Source organism: Linepithema humile, chromosome 5 (genome assembly GCF_040581485.1).
Source record: "Linepithema humile isolate Giens D197 chromosome 5, Lhum_UNIL_v1.0, whole genome shotgun sequence".
NCBI classification, from domain to species: Eukaryota; Metazoa; Arthropoda; class Insecta; order Hymenoptera; family Formicidae; genus Linepithema; species Linepithema humile.
Window position 1 is genome coordinate 182,496 of NC_090132.1, and position 19,117 is coordinate 201,612.

General features: G+C 31.0%; 4 protein-coding genes across 8 annotated transcripts; 3 read left to right on the plus strand and 1 right to left on the minus strand.

Annotated features, from left to right (window-relative positions):
• The first annotated feature begins 172 nt into the window (after positions 1-172).
• On the plus strand, positions 173-3,406 carry eIF2beta (eukaryotic translation initiation factor 2 subunit beta). Of its 2 annotated transcripts, XM_067355880.1 has the most exons (7): positions 334-366; positions 772-1,029; positions 1,340-1,496; positions 1,574-1,606; positions 2,438-2,628; positions 2,824-3,108; positions 3,295-3,406. In XM_067355880.1, the coding sequence occupies exons 1-7, from the start codon at positions 349-351 to the stop codon at positions 3,337-3,339; spliced, it is 987 nt and encodes a 328-aa protein (XP_067211981.1). In that variant the 5' UTR covers positions 334-348; the 3' UTR covers positions 3,340-3,406. The 2 variants fall into 2 exon arrangements, with proteins under 2 accessions (XP_012228010.2, XP_067211981.1); XM_012372587.2 differs by lacking the exon at positions 1,574-1,606 and having other exon boundaries at positions 173-366.
• Positions 3,407-4,118: 712 nt separating this feature from the next.
• Positions 4,119-9,235, minus strand: Adck5 (aarF domain containing kinase 5). 2 transcript variants are annotated; one of them, XM_012372581.2, is made up of 11 exons: positions 9,105-9,235; positions 8,298-8,479; positions 7,677-7,981; positions 7,397-7,522; positions 7,108-7,266; positions 6,853-6,984; positions 6,367-6,532; positions 5,951-6,121; positions 5,369-5,540; positions 5,130-5,297; positions 4,119-4,748 (listed from the first exon to the last, which is right to left on the minus strand). In XM_012372581.2, the coding sequence occupies exons 2-11, from the start codon at positions 8,395-8,397 to the stop codon at positions 4,655-4,657; spliced, it is 1,593 nt and encodes a 530-aa protein (XP_012228004.2). In that variant the 5' UTR covers positions 8,398-8,479; positions 9,105-9,235; the 3' UTR covers positions 4,119-4,654. The 2 variants fall into 2 exon arrangements, with proteins under 2 accessions (XP_012228004.2, XP_012228006.2); XM_012372583.2 differs by lacking the exon at positions 5,951-6,121.
• On the plus strand, positions 9,124-12,012 carry LOC136996866 (uncharacterized protein F13E9.13, mitochondrial). Its single transcript, XM_012372588.2, has 6 exons — positions 9,124-9,196; positions 9,375-9,457; positions 9,747-9,887; positions 10,072-10,271; positions 10,574-10,701; positions 11,572-12,012. The coding sequence occupies exons 1-6, from the start codon at positions 9,124-9,126 to the stop codon at positions 11,769-11,771; spliced, it is 825 nt and encodes a 274-aa protein (XP_012228011.1). The 3' UTR covers positions 11,772-12,012.
• Positions 12,013-12,339: 327 nt separating this feature from the next.
• TP53INP (Tumor protein p53 inducible nuclear protein) lies at positions 12,340-19,108 on the plus strand. Of its 3 annotated transcripts, XM_012372592.2 has the most exons (5): positions 12,702-12,928; positions 14,193-14,333; positions 14,907-15,074; positions 15,491-15,981; positions 16,404-19,108. In XM_012372592.2, the coding sequence occupies exons 3-5, from the start codon at positions 14,924-14,926 to the stop codon at positions 16,548-16,550; spliced, it is 789 nt and encodes a 262-aa protein (XP_012228015.1). In that variant the 5' UTR covers positions 12,702-12,928; positions 14,193-14,333; positions 14,907-14,923; the 3' UTR covers positions 16,551-19,108. The 3 variants fall into 3 exon arrangements, with proteins under 3 accessions (XP_012228014.1, XP_012228015.1, XP_067211982.1); XM_012372591.2 differs by lacking the exons at positions 12,702-12,928; positions 14,193-14,333 and adding an exon at positions 12,340-12,495; XM_067355881.1 differs by lacking the exon at positions 14,193-14,333.
• The last annotated feature ends 9 nt before the right edge of the window (positions 19,109-19,117 follow it).

The window sequence follows — 19,117 nt, forward strand, 5'->3', positions numbered from 1 at the left end:
CAATTCGCAAGCGATCTAGTGAATTACTAGAAAGACTGTTAATTCATTGGTCAAGTTTTACGAAATGTCTTATGCTTACAGCTATGAATTTATGTGATATAGCCCTTAGCAGTCTTGTTATAGTACGCCTGAGAAAATTCCTATTGCTCTGGTTATATCGTGACATTTTTCATTCATGTAAAGTTGGCGACAGAGCCAGCAATTTTCTGATGCAATCCTCTCGGAGCGGCGTGGGCTAAAGTGAAAGCAGAATTACTTTACTAAATTTTCCGCATGTTTTATGTCGTTTAAGTTTGTGAAAAGCAAAGTTTTCTTCATCCAAGACGTGGACGTTCTACAATCAGAAAAATGACGGAAGAAGATTCGGTACGTAAATTGTAGCGAATCACTCAAATTAAACATATATGATTGACATACTTTGCTGCTTTACTTAATTTTTTTTTTTGCCACAATTTTACGTTTCTGTTCTTTTTCATTGTGTACAAAAGATTCTCTCTCTTTCAGCGAGCAAACATATTTTAAGAGCTAAAAAAGATATTGTGAATTCCAACCTCAAAAACTACTCTGAAAATTTTGCTAGACTCGAGTTGCCGCTAAAGAAACTTTTACAGAAAAAGAAAATAAATCGTTACATTTTTATATATTATTATTATTAATATTAATTTTTTATTATACGTATATTTATGTATAATATCAGAACAATTAACATTAACGATAAAAATTGAGAATGAGAGGTAACATCTTTTAATTCACTTTGTGAACAATTTTTAGGTATTTGATCCAACCCTAAAGAAAAAGAAAAAAAAGAAGAAGACTACCTTTGACATTGATGCTGCTTTTAATGAAGGAGGCAGTAGTGGTGATGCAGCTGAGAATGTTGTTGACAAAGAAAATCAAGAGCCTGAATCAATAGTCATCGAAGATGAAGAGGCACTTGATTTGGAAAGTTTTGGGAAAAAGAAAAAGAAGAAAAAGAAGGCATTTAACTTAGATGAACTAGAAGCCACTTTACCTGATATCAAGAAGGAGGTAAAAACATTTTTAAAAGTTTTGTATTTTTGTATTGGATACATTTAACTTACTTCAATTCTCTACAATCAGATATTAATCAATTTTAATTATTATTTCTTAATGAAATAAATATTTTGATAATTTTGAAACAATAACTATTTTAGGGATATATTGTGTGTGTAGAAGTACAATTTAATTCAATTTTGTTATTTTGTTTTCTAAAGAACTTTTGTTTTAGAAATCTGGTAATTTTTTATTGAGTAATGAGCAGTGAAATCGAAGAAGGTTGCATTTTGAATTTGCTAAATGTTTGTTACTTATCAAACAGGAACCTGTCGAGCAACAAATTGAGGAAATTGTTGTGGATGATGACTTTGACTTAGATATGGATTTCTCAAAGACAAAAAAGAAGAAAAAAAAGAAGAAGGATCTTGATGAATTAGTGGCTGAAGAAGAACGCAAAGAAATTGAAGACAAGGAAAATGGTATGTGCCATAAGAAATGACTTGTGTCAACATCTTTTTGCATCTAGTTGTTTATGTTATTCATTATTTGTTAACATGCTGCACTGAATCTGAGCGAAGTGCAGAGTATGGTAAGACATGCTTGGTGTTTTCTAATTATATTGATCCTGCACTTGATTTTCTTTTGATTATTCTTGCATTACAATATTTTAACGACAAAAATGATATTTGGATACATTTTATAATTTTGTAGTTTAAAATGCAATTTTATTTGAATACAAGAGCACATTACAATTGTGCACTTATATCCAGACACATGCGTAACAACAAATGTTATACATATAAGCATTTTGGGACATAAAAAATTTTTCCAACATATAAGGTTCCAGGAATGTATATGTGCGAGTGCATATGTGTGTGCTTACGTGCAGTGTGTATGTTTCTATGATTAATATTTGTGATTAAAAATACTTTTGCAGTACTTTTCACAAATCATTGAATAGTATAAAAACATAAAATCTTTAGATGAAAAAAATTATAAAAATTATAATAAATAATAGAAGCTGCTATTACTGTGATACAATAATAGGAATTTTCTGCGCAAATGTGGAGAGTTTTTCATAATAATCTAGACGATATAACATTTTTAGATCGGTTTTTAGTATCTATATTTTGAAGAAAGAATATGATATTTGGATGTTTCTATACATTTTATAAACATATATCTCTATACCTCTATGTGCAATATACATGTACACATGAAATCACACTACATATTATATGTTTATTAATTAAACACTAAGCTGTTACTTTTATAATACATATTATGAGAGACATTTTGCCCTCACTTGCATTTACCACGTTGCATTGCAATATTCTCACTTAAGAATCAATAGCTTAGTTTGATAGTTATTTTTGTCGATCAATTAATATAAATGAAAAATTGTTTGTTCTTTCCTTAGTGGAGGAACCGAGTTTGTGGGTGGGCTCGGATAGAGACTATACGTATGATGAGTTATTAGTTAGAGTGTTTAACATTATGCGAGAGAAGAATCCTGACATGGTAGCTGGTAAGAAACAAAAGTTTGTCATGCGTCCACCACAAGTGGTACGCATTGGAACGAAGAAAACGTCTTTCGCCAACTTCACCGAGGTACGAAAAATGTCTCAGTTGCAGTAAAGATGCAGTAAAAAGTAGGAGTTTCTGTCAAAAATTCACTCAAGATGATTTTGAAGTGATTACTTGAGTACCTCAACATAAAAAATATTAATATTTTTTACATGCATACGAGATATAAGATTAAGGAATATCGTAAATTTTTGTTTTATTAATATTTTTCCTTCGTAGATTTGTAAAACGTTGCATAGACAGCCGAAACATTTACTGGACTTTTTGTTGGCCGAGTTGGGTACAAGTGGCTCGGTCGATGGTAATAGTCAGTTGATTATCAAAGGTCGTTTTCAACAGAAGCAAATAGAAAATGTTCTTAGGAGATATATCAAGGAGTATGTTACATGTCACACGTGTCGCTCACCAGATACGATTCTTCAAAAGGACACTCGGCTTTTCTTCTTGCAATGTGAGACATGTGGTTCGAGATGTTCTGTTGCTAGCATTAAGTCTGGATTCCAGGTGAGTTATTATTTCTTATAACCAAAGATAATGGCAATATTTTATGTGTGATGCGTATACGTATCGCGTGCGTGCGTGCGGGTGTGTAATAATTTAACGCAATTTATTACAAAATTATATTAAATTATATGCATATCACACATTAAACACAACAATATTTTAAATATTTTTCTACGTTTGTTTCAGGCTGTCACAGGGAAACGCGCTGCTATTCGTGCAAAAACTGCCTAAGCAATTTTTACCTAAGAAAATGCTATTGCAAATAAAATACTATATAAATAAACGATACAAATGATTACATCTCGAATTAATTTAAGTATAGGAGTGTAGATAGCATTAGTTGAAATTGTCAAACTTGATATCAACCTTAATGTAAAGAAAATAAGAATAGCTTGGATCATAAGAGATCCTTAGCTTTCTAATAATCTTGAATATTAAAATTTTCGCGTTCTGTAAATTGTAGGATTTTCAATTTCCAATTCTTGTATATTTTGATTTTAAAGTTTTTGAACTGGAAAGTTCTCTAATCTTTTGAAAATATTTTCGAGGAAAAATTATTACAAAATTTTTGTTCTATTCTAATTTTTTAATTCTTATGAAAATGTCTTGAAATTGTGGCTCGGAGAATAAACGGATTTTTCTTATTCTCAATCTAGATCTTTTTTAAATCATTTATGTAAATTATTGGATCTTATATATGTAAAAACACGTATATAAAATAGAGTTATATAGAATGCAAAATTCTTCATTATAATGAATGCATGTTCAGTCTTCATTATAATTAAACAAACATATGGAAAAAAGTCGAACAACAGGTAAAATAAGCAGTTCAATTTCCTATTCCTATTTTGCGTTAATCAATAAAATAGAATAAACTTTAATATATATATATATACAATATTTTTTATTCATTTATCTATATATTTTATCTACAGAGAACATTGTTTAGATATAAATGAAGAGAGCTTCATTGTTACTAACATTAAATCTAAGCTGTAATTTTTTATATGTTCTCTATTGTATATATCAGATAGGAAATCAGATAGGAACAAGCTTTTGCAAACTCAGTAACAAATTCGTAATATACAACTGCACACCAAAGAAGTCTTTTTTTTTTCTAACTTTCTCAATGATAATAATATTTTATTTCATTGTACTTACTAGGCAATAAACTCTCAAACTTTTATATATCTCTTTGAATTCCTTCAAAGAATTGAATAAAAAATTTTAACAAAAATACATAATATACGCTATAAAAACTGATTAATATGGAAACATCTTTTATTCAAAATATTTAAACCTCTTATATAATCTTACAAAGTAAACTCATCCTGCAATTATAAATTATAAATTATGATTTTGTTAAAAATAATCAAGTTCAACGTCATAATCCAATTTACAGTGAAAAGCCAAGGGCTTGAATCACATTTTCAGTACAATATTTATAACCAATGGATATAAAATCGTATTACAATGCCAATTGTATATTGGTTACATTGATATTATATGTAAATATATATGTATTTTTCTTAATAGAACAATGTTGCTAAAGTGTTTGTAAAATTGGTGTAACATCATAATTGAGTAATTTTAAGAGAGTTAAATAAACTTTATTTATCCATTGCAGAAGATTGTTGTAGCTGAAAAAGAAAAAAATGTAAATATATTTTTTACTACAAACAACTGTTGTTGCACAATACAAATATATCAGAATTGAGCAACGAATTAAATAATCATTTTTTATCTACGATTGCAGTATAGACCAGAAATTTTAATTTCATATAGATCACATTATTATTCTTTTTCATAAAAGGTATAATTAGAAATTCTCAAAAAAATTATAATTGTTTATCAAATAATAATAAACTATAAAATCTCTCCAATCTTAATTTGTATTATTAAACAGTGATGACAAAAATTAATTTATTTCGATATTTAGTGTAAGAGAAAATTTGACATAATCTCTCAATTTTGAGGTCGACATAGTTACAACGAAGGACTAAAAATCTCAAATAACTTACAAAATGCGAATTTCGAATTTTGTAACGTAGAAAATACCAGCGATGATTTTGTAAAAAGGTTGTTTTGCAGTTTGATATTTCCCACGTGTTGCAATAATTGCCATCAGTCTATACCGATTGATAACGTCTCCATGATCCTTGATAATAGCACGTACTGTATTTAAATTTCTAAAAGAAAAGGAAATAATAAATCTGTAGTAACATGAAAAGCGAATTAAAAATGATTTTATTTTAATTACCTGAGTATTAGCATTATACTTTTAGGCATCGATCTCAATATAGCTGTTATTTTATCAAATCGCTCTTGAGTCTTCTTTATCATATACTCATCCAATGTGATGTTGTTCGGACGTGATGTAAAGGAAACTTTATATGGTGCCTGAGATAACATTTCTGCTAATAGTACATAATCTGAAATATTACATATATACATATATAAATGCATTACAGCATTTTGCAAAATTCCAAGTATAAAAATTGATAAATTAATTCCTCTTAGCCTTCTACGTATAAAAATACGTATTAAGATGAAGTCATTCCCCCGAATTAATTGCAAGTATCGACATGTCGTAAACAAATGCCCTGATAAAAATTAATATATTGCAAGTTTTCAGAATTTGACAAAAATTGTAAGATATGGCATATTTTGTACGAATTTATCATATTTTTTTTTAGAAATGATTCATAAGAATATAACAAATTTGCGCGCGCGCGTACAGAATATATCATATCTTACAATTTTTGTCCAATTCTGATAACTTCTGACATATTTATTTTTACCAAGGTGTAAATAGCAGTTGCTATATGATATATGTACGCACCTTCCACATTCAAATTACTTGCAAGAGCTTTCAAGGAGCTGTCATCTCTCAAGACCATTGATTCCCAAAAATTGCACAAAATATGTCTTATCTTCTCTGATACGTGTTCGTACAAGCCATGATCTAGTAGTACTATTTGCGCTTTCTTGTCTTTCCCCTTTCTTATGAGAACTGCGCAAATCAACATTGTCTATAATATATGTATATTATGTCATACTTTTGGTTATTAAGACTCCATTAAGTCGCACTTATTGAAAAAAAGAATACATGTGTCTCTTATTTTGATCTACAATGTATCCAAAGTTTATTAAAAAATTGAAAAGGAATACTTAAATATATGTATATTTCCTTATTAGTAATACTGCAGGCTGATACTATTCCTTTTAAAAAATATTATTTTATTTGGGAAATAATACCATTTCCTGGATGTGGATCAGCGTGTACAAACCCTGTGTGAAATATTTGTTCTCCCATTAAAGTAATCAGCTTCTGATCAATATCTGCAAGATTTAAATCTTCAGCCTGGATTCCTTCTATATCGGTTATTTTAATTCCGTCGATCCACTCTGTTGTGAGAATCCTCTAAAAATATAATTATAATTATGATAAAAATATTGAGCAACAAAGGATTCAACTAAAGAATATATATATTGTAGTTTAAGAATCTTTTTACAAACTATCATTTCAAAAAAGATTATTAGATATTCATAATTTTTTGTAAACTCCGATATTTTTCAAGTTTAAAGTGTTGAAAGATTGAATTCTCTAAAGGCAAACAACTATAACAAACAGTCTTGCATGAAACAGTGCCAGAAAATTCAATCTCACAAATTCTATCCTAAGAATTTTTATTGCTTAGATTAAATAAAGAAAAAAGAAAAGAAAAAAACAAAGAAAATAACCTTACTACTGAGATTCCAATAAACTTTTGGTATATATGCGTAATTGAATTTCTTCAAGTCTTTAGCACATTGTTCCCCGTTCTTTCCTTCGTTCTCAAAGTCCAGTTCCATACGCAGCGTGTCAATCATTTCCTTATAAATTGAAACAAATTTTGTATAAAGAAAAAATTTTTACTTGGTACAGAACAAGAACAGTTACGATAAACATATACAATGTTCAGAAATGATTGCAATAAATACATATTGTATGCTTACATCCAGTACCCAATGCAAATCGAATTTTGGATGTATAATAGTAATAGCCTTTAATAAATAAACTATCGCATTCAAATCGGATAGGAATCGATCGTGAAGATCGATATATTGTACTTTGATAGCCACTTTGTTCCCATCAAGAGTAACACCTTTGTATACCTATTCAATATGATTTACAATAAAATTAATAAAACATAGATTTGTATTAAACAACAGATTTTTGTAATAATTTTACAATAGAATGTAATTTAGAAAAGAAACGCTTATATGTATATTTTATTTTTCATACCTGAGCTAAACTAGCAGCCGCGACTGGTTCCGGTTCAATCTCGCGTAACATTTCTTTCGATTTCTTGCCAAAATCTTGTACAAATATTTCTTCCATTTCGTCCTTCTCTCGAATCAAGCATTTGTCCTTAATAAGTATGCAACAGAATTATTTAAACATATTATTAATTACCATAATAGTCTACCTTTTTCATTGGATTGCGGGCTTAGACTTATGTGGAAAAGGGCATTTCAGTATATGTAGAGTTCAGTAGTGTTATAAATATATTGCAAAGATGTACCTGTAATGTTGACAAACTTTTCGTATATTCTTTCGGTAAAATATTATTCATCGCCGCTAAGCCTTGTCCAAGCTTTATGTAAATTCCGCCGTTCTGCAAGCATCCCTGAACGATTCGATCGGCGGACCTTTGATGAATTTCCGATTCCGTACAACCCATTATAGGGGCAATCAAGTAATCCATAGATATAGTCATACCAATTTTCAACGATCTTGTAAATCTAAGCCAACTTCCTAGAACACTTTTTACAACTCTTTTCTTCCTTGAAGGCAAAAAGGCGTAACTAACGCTCAACAATGTCACTCCTGCGATGGCAAATCAATATTTGTAAGGAAAAGTTATTAATAAAAATATAACTGAATTTTTAAGCAAATTAAGTTTTCTCTATGCTTTTAGATATTAGATTTTTTAAATTTTAGATTCAGAAATTTTTTAATTACATTTTAGAATATAAAACATGACAATTATTTACTTTTCTGTCAATTTCAAACAAAGATAATTTTAACGAAAACTTAACTTGAATTTAATCATCAAGAAATTTAAAACTCATAGTGAGAAATAGTGTGATAAAATAGATATATCATTAAATATACAAATTTCAATAAATATGTATATATTTACCTGTACCAACATATTTGAAGCGTTTGGAAAATAACAGACGAGTTGCAAAATAATTGCTGCTATTCACACAGCCAAGCAATCTTGTTCGTAACATTATCATGAATTGATCAGTCGTCTTCTCAGCAAATTCATTACATTATCCGGCTCTCGTATATTTATTGGACGTCTTATGCACCTGATGACTATATACATAAAAATACATATATAAAATGTGGCAGAAAAAATTATCCATTATTATTTTATTAAATTATTATTCTATTAAAACAAATTATAAAGTAATAAAGTTTATGAGACAATGTTACCGTCATTGTAACAGCATTATTAGAATTTTAAGATTTGTCGGGTTGCTCTTCGTAAAACAAATAGATTACTCTTGTTATGCCGATTAAAATAATCATATTTTTTTGCATATAAGTGCACTAATGTGCTATTGGATTTTAAATAAAGTTACACATTTCGTTACATTAAGTGTAATTATAGATTTTATATAGAACCGAGCAATATTAAGATAAAATGTTATGCATAATATTTTCTCCAAATGCTTTACTCGATTGTCACATAAGAATGCAAAGATAAATAGCTGTCGGATTGTAAAGAACAACTCACGCGCATGTTAGCAACATGATAAGGGAAAAAGTGTCAATAATCTCCAACGAGATAGCAACCACTGTGATTGCTGACATAAGTTAGTAGCTACATAGCACGTGAACAGCCGGTTCGGAATTGCGTGACCGTTGCGGAATAGTGACCGTGAACTGATCACATCATTGGCAGCGTTTACAACGCTGATAAGTTGTATATAGTTACCCAATTATTCATTAACAAAATGCTGAAATTCCGGAAATTATTTCCACAATCTTGCTCGATTATAGGAATGGTGCACGTGGAAGCGCTGCCTGGTATAGCAAATTCGCGTCTGTCTTTACTGCAAGTGATATCTGTGAATCATATTAAAGTAAAAAAGTTCAATTAACAACGATCTAATCGGCAAATCTGTTTTGGATTTTTTCTCTTTTTTATTATATTGTAAATAAATCTTTTTAAAAATTTATGAAAGAAATATGTGTCTCTGTTTAGGTACACCAAAATATGAAGGCTGCGTCGAAAAGATTGTAAAAAATGCAATAAAAGAAGCGTTAATATATGCTGAATGTTGCGTGGTAAATAGTTTATACATATATATTAATACATTAATAAAATATATATTAATTTATAAAGTCAATGACGGAATGAGAATCCAAATCTGATATTTTTAAAGATTTGAAATTAAAAATTATTTAGATAAAAAGATAATAAATTCTGGCGCAACTTCTCTTCAACAAAGATATACCAATCACTTCTAAATAGCAACAAATTGTAAACACAAAATTTGTAATTTTATATTTTGATTTCTGAATACGTTCTTGTACTAATATGTGCATTAATTCAAATATTCCGCAAACTTTTCAGGATGGTATTTTGCTTGAAAATATGCATGATATCCCTTACGTTAAGCAACGGGACACGTCGATGGAGATTACAGCTATGATGACTAGAATTTGCGCAGAAATTAGGAAAATCACACCACAAAATATTGCATGCGGCGTACAGGTATTTAAAATTTATCAAGTTATTTCATTATAATTCTTCTTAATCTCGTATGAATTTGTTTGATCCAGTTTGTTGTTTTATTAATGATGTTAAGTTTGAAAGATTAACCAATACTTTGATTCATCACTTGTCAATTGATTATTATTAAATTTCTTAATCGATTCAATATTATTGTTCAATGTAGATACTCGCAGGATGCAACAAAGAAGCGATCGCGGTTGCCAAAGCTGCAGGATTGCAGTTTATCAGAGCCGAAGGGTTCATCTTCTCTCATGTGGCTGATGAAGGTTTGATTGACGCAAGCGCTGGAACTTTATTGAGATATAGAAGACAAATTGACGCGAATGACGTACTCATTTTTGCTGATGTTAAAAAAAAACACAGGTAAGATTCCGAGTTAGAGCTTAAGCTTATTTCACTCTTGAGCGTTTTATCGACGAGGAATTTACATGTTGCCCGAAAAGTGGCAAAAAATCGTGGAAAACGAGGAAAAATATTTCGATTAAAAGATAAAATATTCAGATTTTCGTTGATGGTTGAGGAAATTTGGCAAAAGAATTCGAAATAGCTCAGCTAATAGAAAACATTTTAAGAATCGGATTACATATCATTGATACATATTTTGTACATGTATGTATAATATTTTAATTTTTCAATTCCACTTAAAAAAAACACTATTTTTATAGTGCGCACGCGATCACTTCCGACGTGAGCTTGTTGCAGACGGTAAAAGCTGCAGAATTTTTTCTAGCGGACGGCGTTATACTAACGGGCAATGCAACTGGCGAAGAAGTAAACGTAAAGGATCTTGGAGGTACGTCAGGAATAACTTGATAATTTTCATATTTATGAAAAGTGTATAAAATAAAATTCAGTAAGATGTCTTTCATAGATTATTATTTCTAATAGCAAATACAAGTGTTTCTTCGCATAAAGTTCGATATTGAGAATTACGTATTTAATGTTACTTGTCGAAATAAAATATTTTTATCATAGCTCATTTTCAGTGACTTTATAAACAATTTTATATTATAAATCATTCATCGTACTTTTGTTAAAAATCAATATCCAAAGATAAAATAAAAATAGAGCATTTACATAGCATTTTAATTGAAAAAAATTAACATTTAAATCTCGGAAACGATTCTATCTACAATAAAAATTGATGATCTTATGATGGGTCTTTTTCTATACAACCTTTCTTTGAGAAATTTTTTGTAATTCTTAATTTTCAAGATATCGAAGATACTAATATTATATTTTCGAAAATAAAACAAATATTAAAGATGAAATAATATTTCAGTATCCAGTGCTACATAAAATTTTGACATAAAAACTTTTACACATAAATTTTACAAATTACTGAAAAATTAGCACAATTTCATAAACAAATATACATAAAAACAACGCAACACAAAACATTAAGTACATAAATCTTCGACTCTACTTCACTAGCTATGTTTGTATCGATTTGTATCATTGCAGGAAAGCACTTTTATCTCGACAAGTGTCACACTGTATCAATTGTATTCCTTGCTAAAAAGTATTTATATAGATCGAATTTTGTGTAGCAAACAATAAGTTTGAAATAAATTCATAAATCGTGATGATGAGAAGCAAGGGTTGAATTTGAGTGAAACAGAGCGTGAAGCAGATGTCATATTATCACGTGTATATCTTACAGAAGTGCGGAAGCACATCGCAGCGAGGCTGCCCGTGTTAATTGGTTCGGGCGTGACGTTGGACAACGTGGACAATTACGTGGATGCGGCTGATGCATTGATTGTAGGATCGCACTTGAAGACGGCCGGCCGATGGGAGAACGCGCTCGATCCAGAAAGAGTTCGAGCCCTTGTCGGATATTTGAAAACTCGACGGCAATGAGACGGTTATGTTATGATTGTAGCGAGCGAGTGAGAGAGTTGAGAGAGCTATCTACCAGCCGGAGCAACAGCTACCTACGAGGAACTGTTCGACCAGCTGAGCGAATTCCCATCTTCGCAATCAACTCTACCGTCAGAGCTGAGTAACTGCGCATTCGCGAAGCGGTGCCTCGAGATTCGCACACTGTGAAGTCGCATCAAGTATAAAAACAATATCATTCTAAAAGAAAATTATTTATCAATCGCGAGAATTATTGAGGAAATTGTACAAACTTTCCACAACAATTTCTGTATTAATTGTTAAGAGTTACGATTAAGCATCCTACCATTGTCCTTTCTCCTATACTACATTCGCCTATACTACACCGCTTTTCTGCTTCAAGGGGAATTTTCCTTCCACCTCATTCCACTTTCCTCTACATATATTTCAAGATCCCCTCTTCGCTACTCCTCATACAATCAACTCACTCGCTTTCGCCTCACTCCTTCTCGTGCCTCTCTTTTTCTCTCAAACCCCTCACTATGACTTCTCCCCTCTCGTCTCACCACCACGTTCACTACGAATCTCTCCCCTTCCGTTTCACCATCCTTGTCGCCAACTGCTTTTCACCCCCGCATCGCCCTCGTCCTCGGGCTTTACGGGTCGCCCAGCCAGCCAGCCAGCCAACAGTCGAAATCAGCTGACGGCGAGCAGTTGTTACCACGGCTCCTCAAACACAAGACAAGTGAGTACATCTTCGCGAATTTTTCCGACCGTCCTCGACAGTCCTCGACCGTCCTTTGTGTTTTCCCGCTTTCCCTTCTTACAGTGTTAAACTTTGCATTTTTCTCTTCATGTTGTAGCGCGTCGTTGAAGAAAAGACGCTGCGACATAACTGATAAAGACGTCAATGACGATAGATTTTTTTCTGGTTATTTTATTATATAATCATTCACATTTGTCATAATTTTGGAAATGAGTTACGAGACGGATGACATGTTAAAGAAATTCGGATAAGAAGAAAAACTACACCTGTTAACTGCAAAACGAGTGATGATTTTTTGTGGTTGCATTGTTACGTTTTACTTGTGTCAAAGCTGCGTTGTGATACACGGATGTGCAGAAAAGTGAGGGAAATTCGGATGAGAAAGGAAAATGAGGTGATTCTGCGCAAGAAGGTAAAGCGAAACTGACTGAGATAGTCTGACGAAGAATTTGTTTACCTTCTTTATCGCGTAGCGAGCTATTTTACGACGATCAATATGTGTGCGTGCGTACGTACGTGCGCGAGCTCGCGCGCGCGCGTGCGCGCGTGTGGGTGTGTGACGAGTGCGCGCGCGCGTAATGTGTGTAGTGTATGATGGAATTAAGGAAATTTTAGAAACAGAAGAGGGAAATGATGGATTTAGAGCATCGGACGTAAGGAAGGCTGTCACAAAAACGTTTTCGTAAATTTTTGTAAAATTATTATTTTCTTAATGGAATTGTTTATACTCTGATTTTACAAGAAAACATGACAAACATTGGAAATTAGAACAATAATTTTGCAGTCTCGACGAAATTTATTTATCAAAATTTGCTAAAGAAATACGAAGAACGTTGGAAAAAGACATCAATCGAAACAAATTATACAAGACTATTTATCTAATTCTTAGATTTTCTTATTGTTATCATGCAAAATATTTTTATAACTTTATAAAATTTATCTACAAAATTTTGAACAAAGAACGAACAGGAAAAATGTAGAAAACAAAACAACTTTGATTTCGAAACTCAAATTGCGCTTTGTAAATTGATTTAATTGCTGCATTTATGGTAGGTATTTTTCTTTGTAAAAGAGAAATTTTTATATTAAACATTTCAAACAATTGAAAACACAAACGAATTAAAAGGACACCAGTACAATAGAAATAGCAATTTCAGCAATTTCAGCTGGAATTCGTCAATTACACATTCAGTTGCTTGTTATTGCGCAATTTATTTATTATAATTAAAGAGATTCTTGTGTTAATTGTGTATTTGCCTGGACGGCCTAACGTACTATACAAAATATATCTCGAGAATCGCGAACAAATTTAGTTACGCTTTAACTTCTCGGATTCTAGCGTTAGCCGAGTGCTTAGTGCCCAGAATGATGTAAGTCATTTAACCAATTGTGGAATAAGCCAGAATGATGTCATGGCAAAAATAAATTATACAAACTTCTCTTTAATTCTTTCGTCTGTGAAAATTACTCAAACATGGCTATTAATCAGTTAGTAATTATTGTTGATAAAACGCCCCGATTTGACATATTTATACAAAATGTTCCACTGTCATATTAATTATGACATTTTTTTGACGAGTTACATTGTAGAACCTGTTTATATTTATTGAAAATCTAATTTTATTTATTATTTAGTAAATCGTTACTTGTTACATTTTTAAAATGTTTTATATTAGAAAAATTATAAAAGGAAGGAACAGGGAAAAGAAAAGAACAGAAGAAGATGAAATCAGAACAAAGAGAAGGGAAGAAAGAGAAAAGAGAAGAGAGAAAAAGATGAGTAGAAAAGCGAGGAAATGGATAGAGAAATTGTAAATGTACGTTTCAATTGGCTATTTGTGATATGTAGTTGGCGCATAATTATGCATCGAAAAAAAAATTATTTGCTAAGGGAGGATTGGCTGTCTTCCAGAGAAAAGCAAATTGAAGATCAAGGTTGCCATAATCGCCTGCCCACGAAAACATGTCGAGATTACATAGCGATGACGGAAAGAGCAGGGTCTCAGATAAAGAGAGTTAAATAAAAATACATTGATTCAAAAATCCATTTTAAAATCTAGTAGTCTCGGTATCTAAAAATACCATCCGAGCGGACTAAATAGTGCAGCAGTCGGATTTTTAAAGTAGTATTTAAAGTTGACCGCTAAATGTTGAGAAACAGTTTCTATATTATTATATTGTATTGTATAGAGTACATATTGTAAAATTATATCTGTATTTTAAAGCACATCTAAAGGTACCCTTTACTTTATGCGATGTACAATATAAATATACATGTACATATACATATATTCAATACTGGTTCAATACTAAAATACTTAATAAAAACTATTTGATATTTAATCTCTAATTTATTTATTCTTACAGCTCGTTAATTTTACATGTTGCAGGTGTCGAGCAGATCAGCATGTTGGGTAACTTTGTCGGTTATTTGTTTGGAAATAGTTACTCTGGCACGCAGGAGTCGCTCGAAGAGGATCCTCGAACTCGCGGGATAATGCGGAGATTCAGGCAAGTGGCGGTTGAGGACGATGAATGGATCCTCATTGATCGAACTGGTACATAATTTACCGTTTTTTTCTGTACTATATTTTATTTGAAATTATTTCATAGTTTATACAAAAGAGATCAGCAAGATCAAACTTTAAATATAATTTGTTTTATACGAGTTTAAATACAGTGTACAAGAAATAATTATGAACGACAAAGAGATAATTACGATGTGTTTTTCTATTATTGTTTTGTCATTAATCTTCATTGCGTGTTTATTTAACTTTTTTACGGATTTGCCATGCTGATAGTGTTATTTACCATAAATATTATCAACTTCAAGACGATTATTTCGAATATTATTATTGACTTTTTCAATCTTATTTCTTTAACCATACTTTCCTTTTTTATTTTTATATTTCTTCACATTATTTTCATTATTTCACTTGATTACGCTGACGCGTACACCTTCCCTTTGTTCCAGTTGAGGGTACACCGGAGGAGCCGTGGTATGAAATGCCACCGGCAGTGTTCACACAAGAAGGTCCCATAAAAGTGGCAACCTCACCCATGGAAAATCTGCTGATTGAACATCCTAGTATGTCCGTTTACTCCGTCGTGTCGGGAACGACATCTCCTGTTGTCGCTCCGGATACTCCACCTCCCTCGCCGGACGGATGGACGGAGGACCAAAAGAAAGTCGATATCGTTCACGATGTCTCCCGAAACGCCAATGTTCTCCAAAATGTCCCCCCGGTACAGCCAGCTAATCTCTCGTCCTCCATGCTGTGCACCGTGTCCACATGTCCACTCTTAAACTGCAATCCGGATCAAAATAATATCGACGAATTGTCGCGCAGAGTTGTCGAAGAATTGCAAGCCATCCACAATGTAAAACTACCTGCATTCGATAGCAATAATAACAGAGCCAAGATTGGAAATCAGCTCCGATCCGCTCAGGAGCGAGCTCAAGAGGTAATGTCAAAATTTCAAAATCTTCGAGAATATGTTAGTATTGTAAAGTAGAATCGAATCTAGGAACTCGAAAAAAGAAGGGGGGGGGGAGAGAGAGAGAAATTTGTATTATATGATATCATCGTAACTCTAAAAAGAAGGGGGAGAAAGCAAGAGTAGTTTATTGTTCTTATAGAATATTGTAATAGTTAAAAAAGAAAATATCGATTATAACTATTAAAAACGCATATTTTTTTTAAATATTTGATCTTTGGAAGAAGAATTCTGTCTCCGTAGATTCGCGCCTAAATTAAAAAAAGAGATCCAAATTATAGAACTGTCATTAAAAAAGTCTTTATTAACTCTTGATTCATTGTTCTTTGGTATATTTATTTTTAGAATTCTCAAAAAACTTTTAAAAACGTCTTTTTTTAATTGCATAGGTGCTGAAGAAGCGCTCCACTCAATGTTTGAAGAGAGCTCGCCTGGAAAAGAACAACAAAGTGCGCCAGACAAAAGGCAAACGACTTCGTCGTCAGGATCGTTTACGCGTTTGTCATAGCGGCGCTAACAACAACAGGAAATGCTAGTCACTCGATCTCAGGCCAAATTGTACTTAAACTTCTTCTTAAACGCGATGACCAACGTTATGACAAATAGCTACTCGGTGAAATTTCGTTGCAATGACGAAAGAGACACCATATTTGCAAGATTATACAAAGTATAGTCTTAGAGATTCTCAAGTGAAGGTCTGATCATTGTTGGATTTCAGATCGAATATTATGGCAATGCTTAAACTTAACTATTGCAATAATCGTCACTAATGTGCCTCGATATATTCTACAAAAAACTGTTTATGCATAGTTTATAATGAAAGACGGATCTATCGGTACGCTAATGAAGCTTAAACTTTAGAGCCCCAGCATGCCAAGAACCCTACGATATACAAATATACATGTATTAACACATATTTTGAACTGTTATATTTATAACTGTATCGTGTGTGTGAATATAAAATATTAGTTTTAGAAATATTTAAAATTCAATAAATATTTATAAATTAATTTTTTAAGAAGGGGCTCTTTCTCCAATAATTATTATGTTTAGCCACCTAAAAATGTAGATTTATCACTAATTCAACCGTACCAAAGATTTTTCAAAATTGTGCTATATTCAGTCGAATATTTTAAGCTAGACCTATCGGTAGGAAATTGAAAGGTCAGATTCTCACTTGAGGATACTTAAATGATCCTTGCTTCGCAATAAAAATCAACTTTATCATTGCTTTCTAATCGGTCCATTATTACGTTTTACTCACAGATCAAACGACGAACCATTTAAAATTTAAAATCAACATGTATATTTGCTATATAAATAATTATTAGTTTCGATTATACTTTGCTTTTTTATTTTAATAAAAGAAATAGACGTGACAGAAAAAGAATTAGAATTATAAGAAAAATGTGACTTACAACATATATATTGACATATATTTTATATATATATATATATATATATATAATATATATACAATAATTTTAGGCCAATATTCATAGTCGTATATATTATTTTCACTTTTTAGTTAAGAGTATAATTAATTATAGGTTTGTATTTATAAGCTGTTGTAGAAGTTATTTAAATTAATACTTTACAAACATATGTTTGACGAATTTTTATTTAAAAAATCTATTATTATTTTAAAATTCATAGACTGTGAATAATTTTTGCTTCTTTTATAAAAATTTATAATTGATGAATCTTTAATTAGATATTAATTTAGAAAATCAGTGATTCGCCATGTAATAAGGTCTTGATTATAATTAATGAGAGCTTTTCTGTCAAACGGTTTGGCATTGTTTGTTAATCTCACGTTATTTAAAACTGTTAATTGCAAATAATTGTTATTTAAAAATTCCCAATTATTATATAAAATAGTGCAGAGAAAGATAAAATAGAAGATACTGATATAAAAATTTATTACAAACAATATTGATCACTATGTGTTTAAAAACGTTATAGCAGAAGAGAACGACAATATATAAAATAGTAATATATTAGAAAAGTTTCAAATACACGTTTTGTTCTTAATTTTTATGCTTATATTGTCATCTTCCTTTTCGTTTTCACTTATATCACAATAATTTTATAATAGATTTTTCGATATATGTATATAAAATATATATTTATCTTTTAAATAATTAATGATTAAATCTATCGTTTATAAATTTGAGATTGACAAGTGACTTGTGAACAGAATGTTTATGAATCACATAAATTTCACATTTTATGAATCAAAAATTATTCGACCAAGATTATGAGTTCTTGTAAGAATTTAGTAGGTACAGATTGACCGATAACCAGAGATTTGAAACTACTGACTATTCTTGAGTAATGATCATTTATAAATTCCAGTCTTAATTTGCTCGTTTTATTATTGTACTGTTTATTCCGTTATTTTGATACGAAATTTTGCTATAATCCAATCATGCATGAATAGATTAGATGGAGTTCGTTGCAATGAAATTTTACTCGTAACTGCGTTCTTATTTGCCCGAGTACGTGAGGAAGTGCGTGTACATTTGGTGATTAGGATTAGCTATTATATATAAAAATCGAGCGACGTGTAACCCTTTCTTTTAAAAAATCATAGATATTGTAACAAAAAATGTTTGCTGTTATAAAGTTGTAAAATGTCTCTTTTTATTAAGTTTCTCACATTGAACGTTTTTAATTTTAATATAATTCCTATTTTAATGCACTTCAAATGCATAATTTCTACTTTAATCATCAAACTGAAAGAAATGTAATTCCGTCTCGAAAGGGTTAACAGCGTCATCGAGCAAGCAAGTCAAAAGGGCAAAATATATGACAAGGACGTATATATAATATTAGTACTATTAAATATACTTTTGCTTCGCGTTTAATTTTATTGAATTGTAATTATTTATTTAATACAATGGGATAGTGTGCATAATATATATGTATGCGAACCAAATCACAGATGGCACGTTCAAAATTTTGAAAATTATTTTGTCTTGTTCTTGTACTAAAATTACTATGTGTTGTTTTCGCAATGTCTGTCATTGGTTCTGAGCAGAAACATTATTGTTAGATCTATCATTAAAATGTTATATAATTCTCTATATAATCCGTGTAT

Bases quoted from the DNA above. Each gene is read 5' to 3' on its own strand.
- eIF2beta (XM_067355880.1), top strand. The intron at 1,607-2,437 runs GTAAGACATGCT...TTCTTTCCTTAG, and splicing joins TGAGCGAAGTGCAGAGTATG to TGGAGGAACCGAGTTTGTGG. The intron at 2,629-2,823 runs GTACGAAAAATG...TTTCCTTCGTAG, and splicing joins CTTTCGCCAACTTCACCGAG to ATTTGTAAAACGTTGCATAG.
- Adck5 (XM_012372581.2), bottom strand. From the start codon at position 8,397: ATGATAATGTTACGAACAAGATTGCTTGGCTGTGTGAATAGCAGCAAT. The intron at 6,533-6,852 runs GTTATTTTCTTT...TTATATTTTTAG, and splicing joins ATTGGAATCTCAGTAGTAAG to AGGATTCTCACAACAGAGTG. The intron at 6,122-6,366 runs GTATTATTTCCC...TGATTTGCGCAG, and splicing joins TGATCCACATCCAGGAAATG to TTCTCATAAGAAAGGGGAAA.
- LOC136996866 (XM_012372588.2), top strand. From the start codon at position 9,124: ATGCTGAAATTCCGGAAATTATTTCCACAATCTTGCTCGATTATAGGA. The intron at 9,888-10,071 runs GTATTTAAAATT...TGTTCAATGTAG, and splicing joins ATATTGCATGCGGCGTACAG to ATACTCGCAGGATGCAACAA. The intron at 10,702-11,571 runs GTACGTCAGGAA...TATATCTTACAG, and splicing joins AAACGTAAAGGATCTTGGAG to AAGTGCGGAAGCACATCGCA.
- TP53INP (XM_012372591.2), top strand. From the start codon at position 14,924: ATGTTGGGTAACTTTGTCGGTTATTTGTTTGGAAATAGTTACTCTGGC. The intron at 15,075-15,490 runs GTACATAATTTA...CCTTTGTTCCAG, and splicing joins GATCCTCATTGATCGAACTG to TTGAGGGTACACCGGAGGAG. The intron at 15,982-16,403 runs GTAATGTCAAAA...TTAATTGCATAG, and splicing joins CTCAGGAGCGAGCTCAAGAG to GTGCTGAAGAAGCGCTCCAC.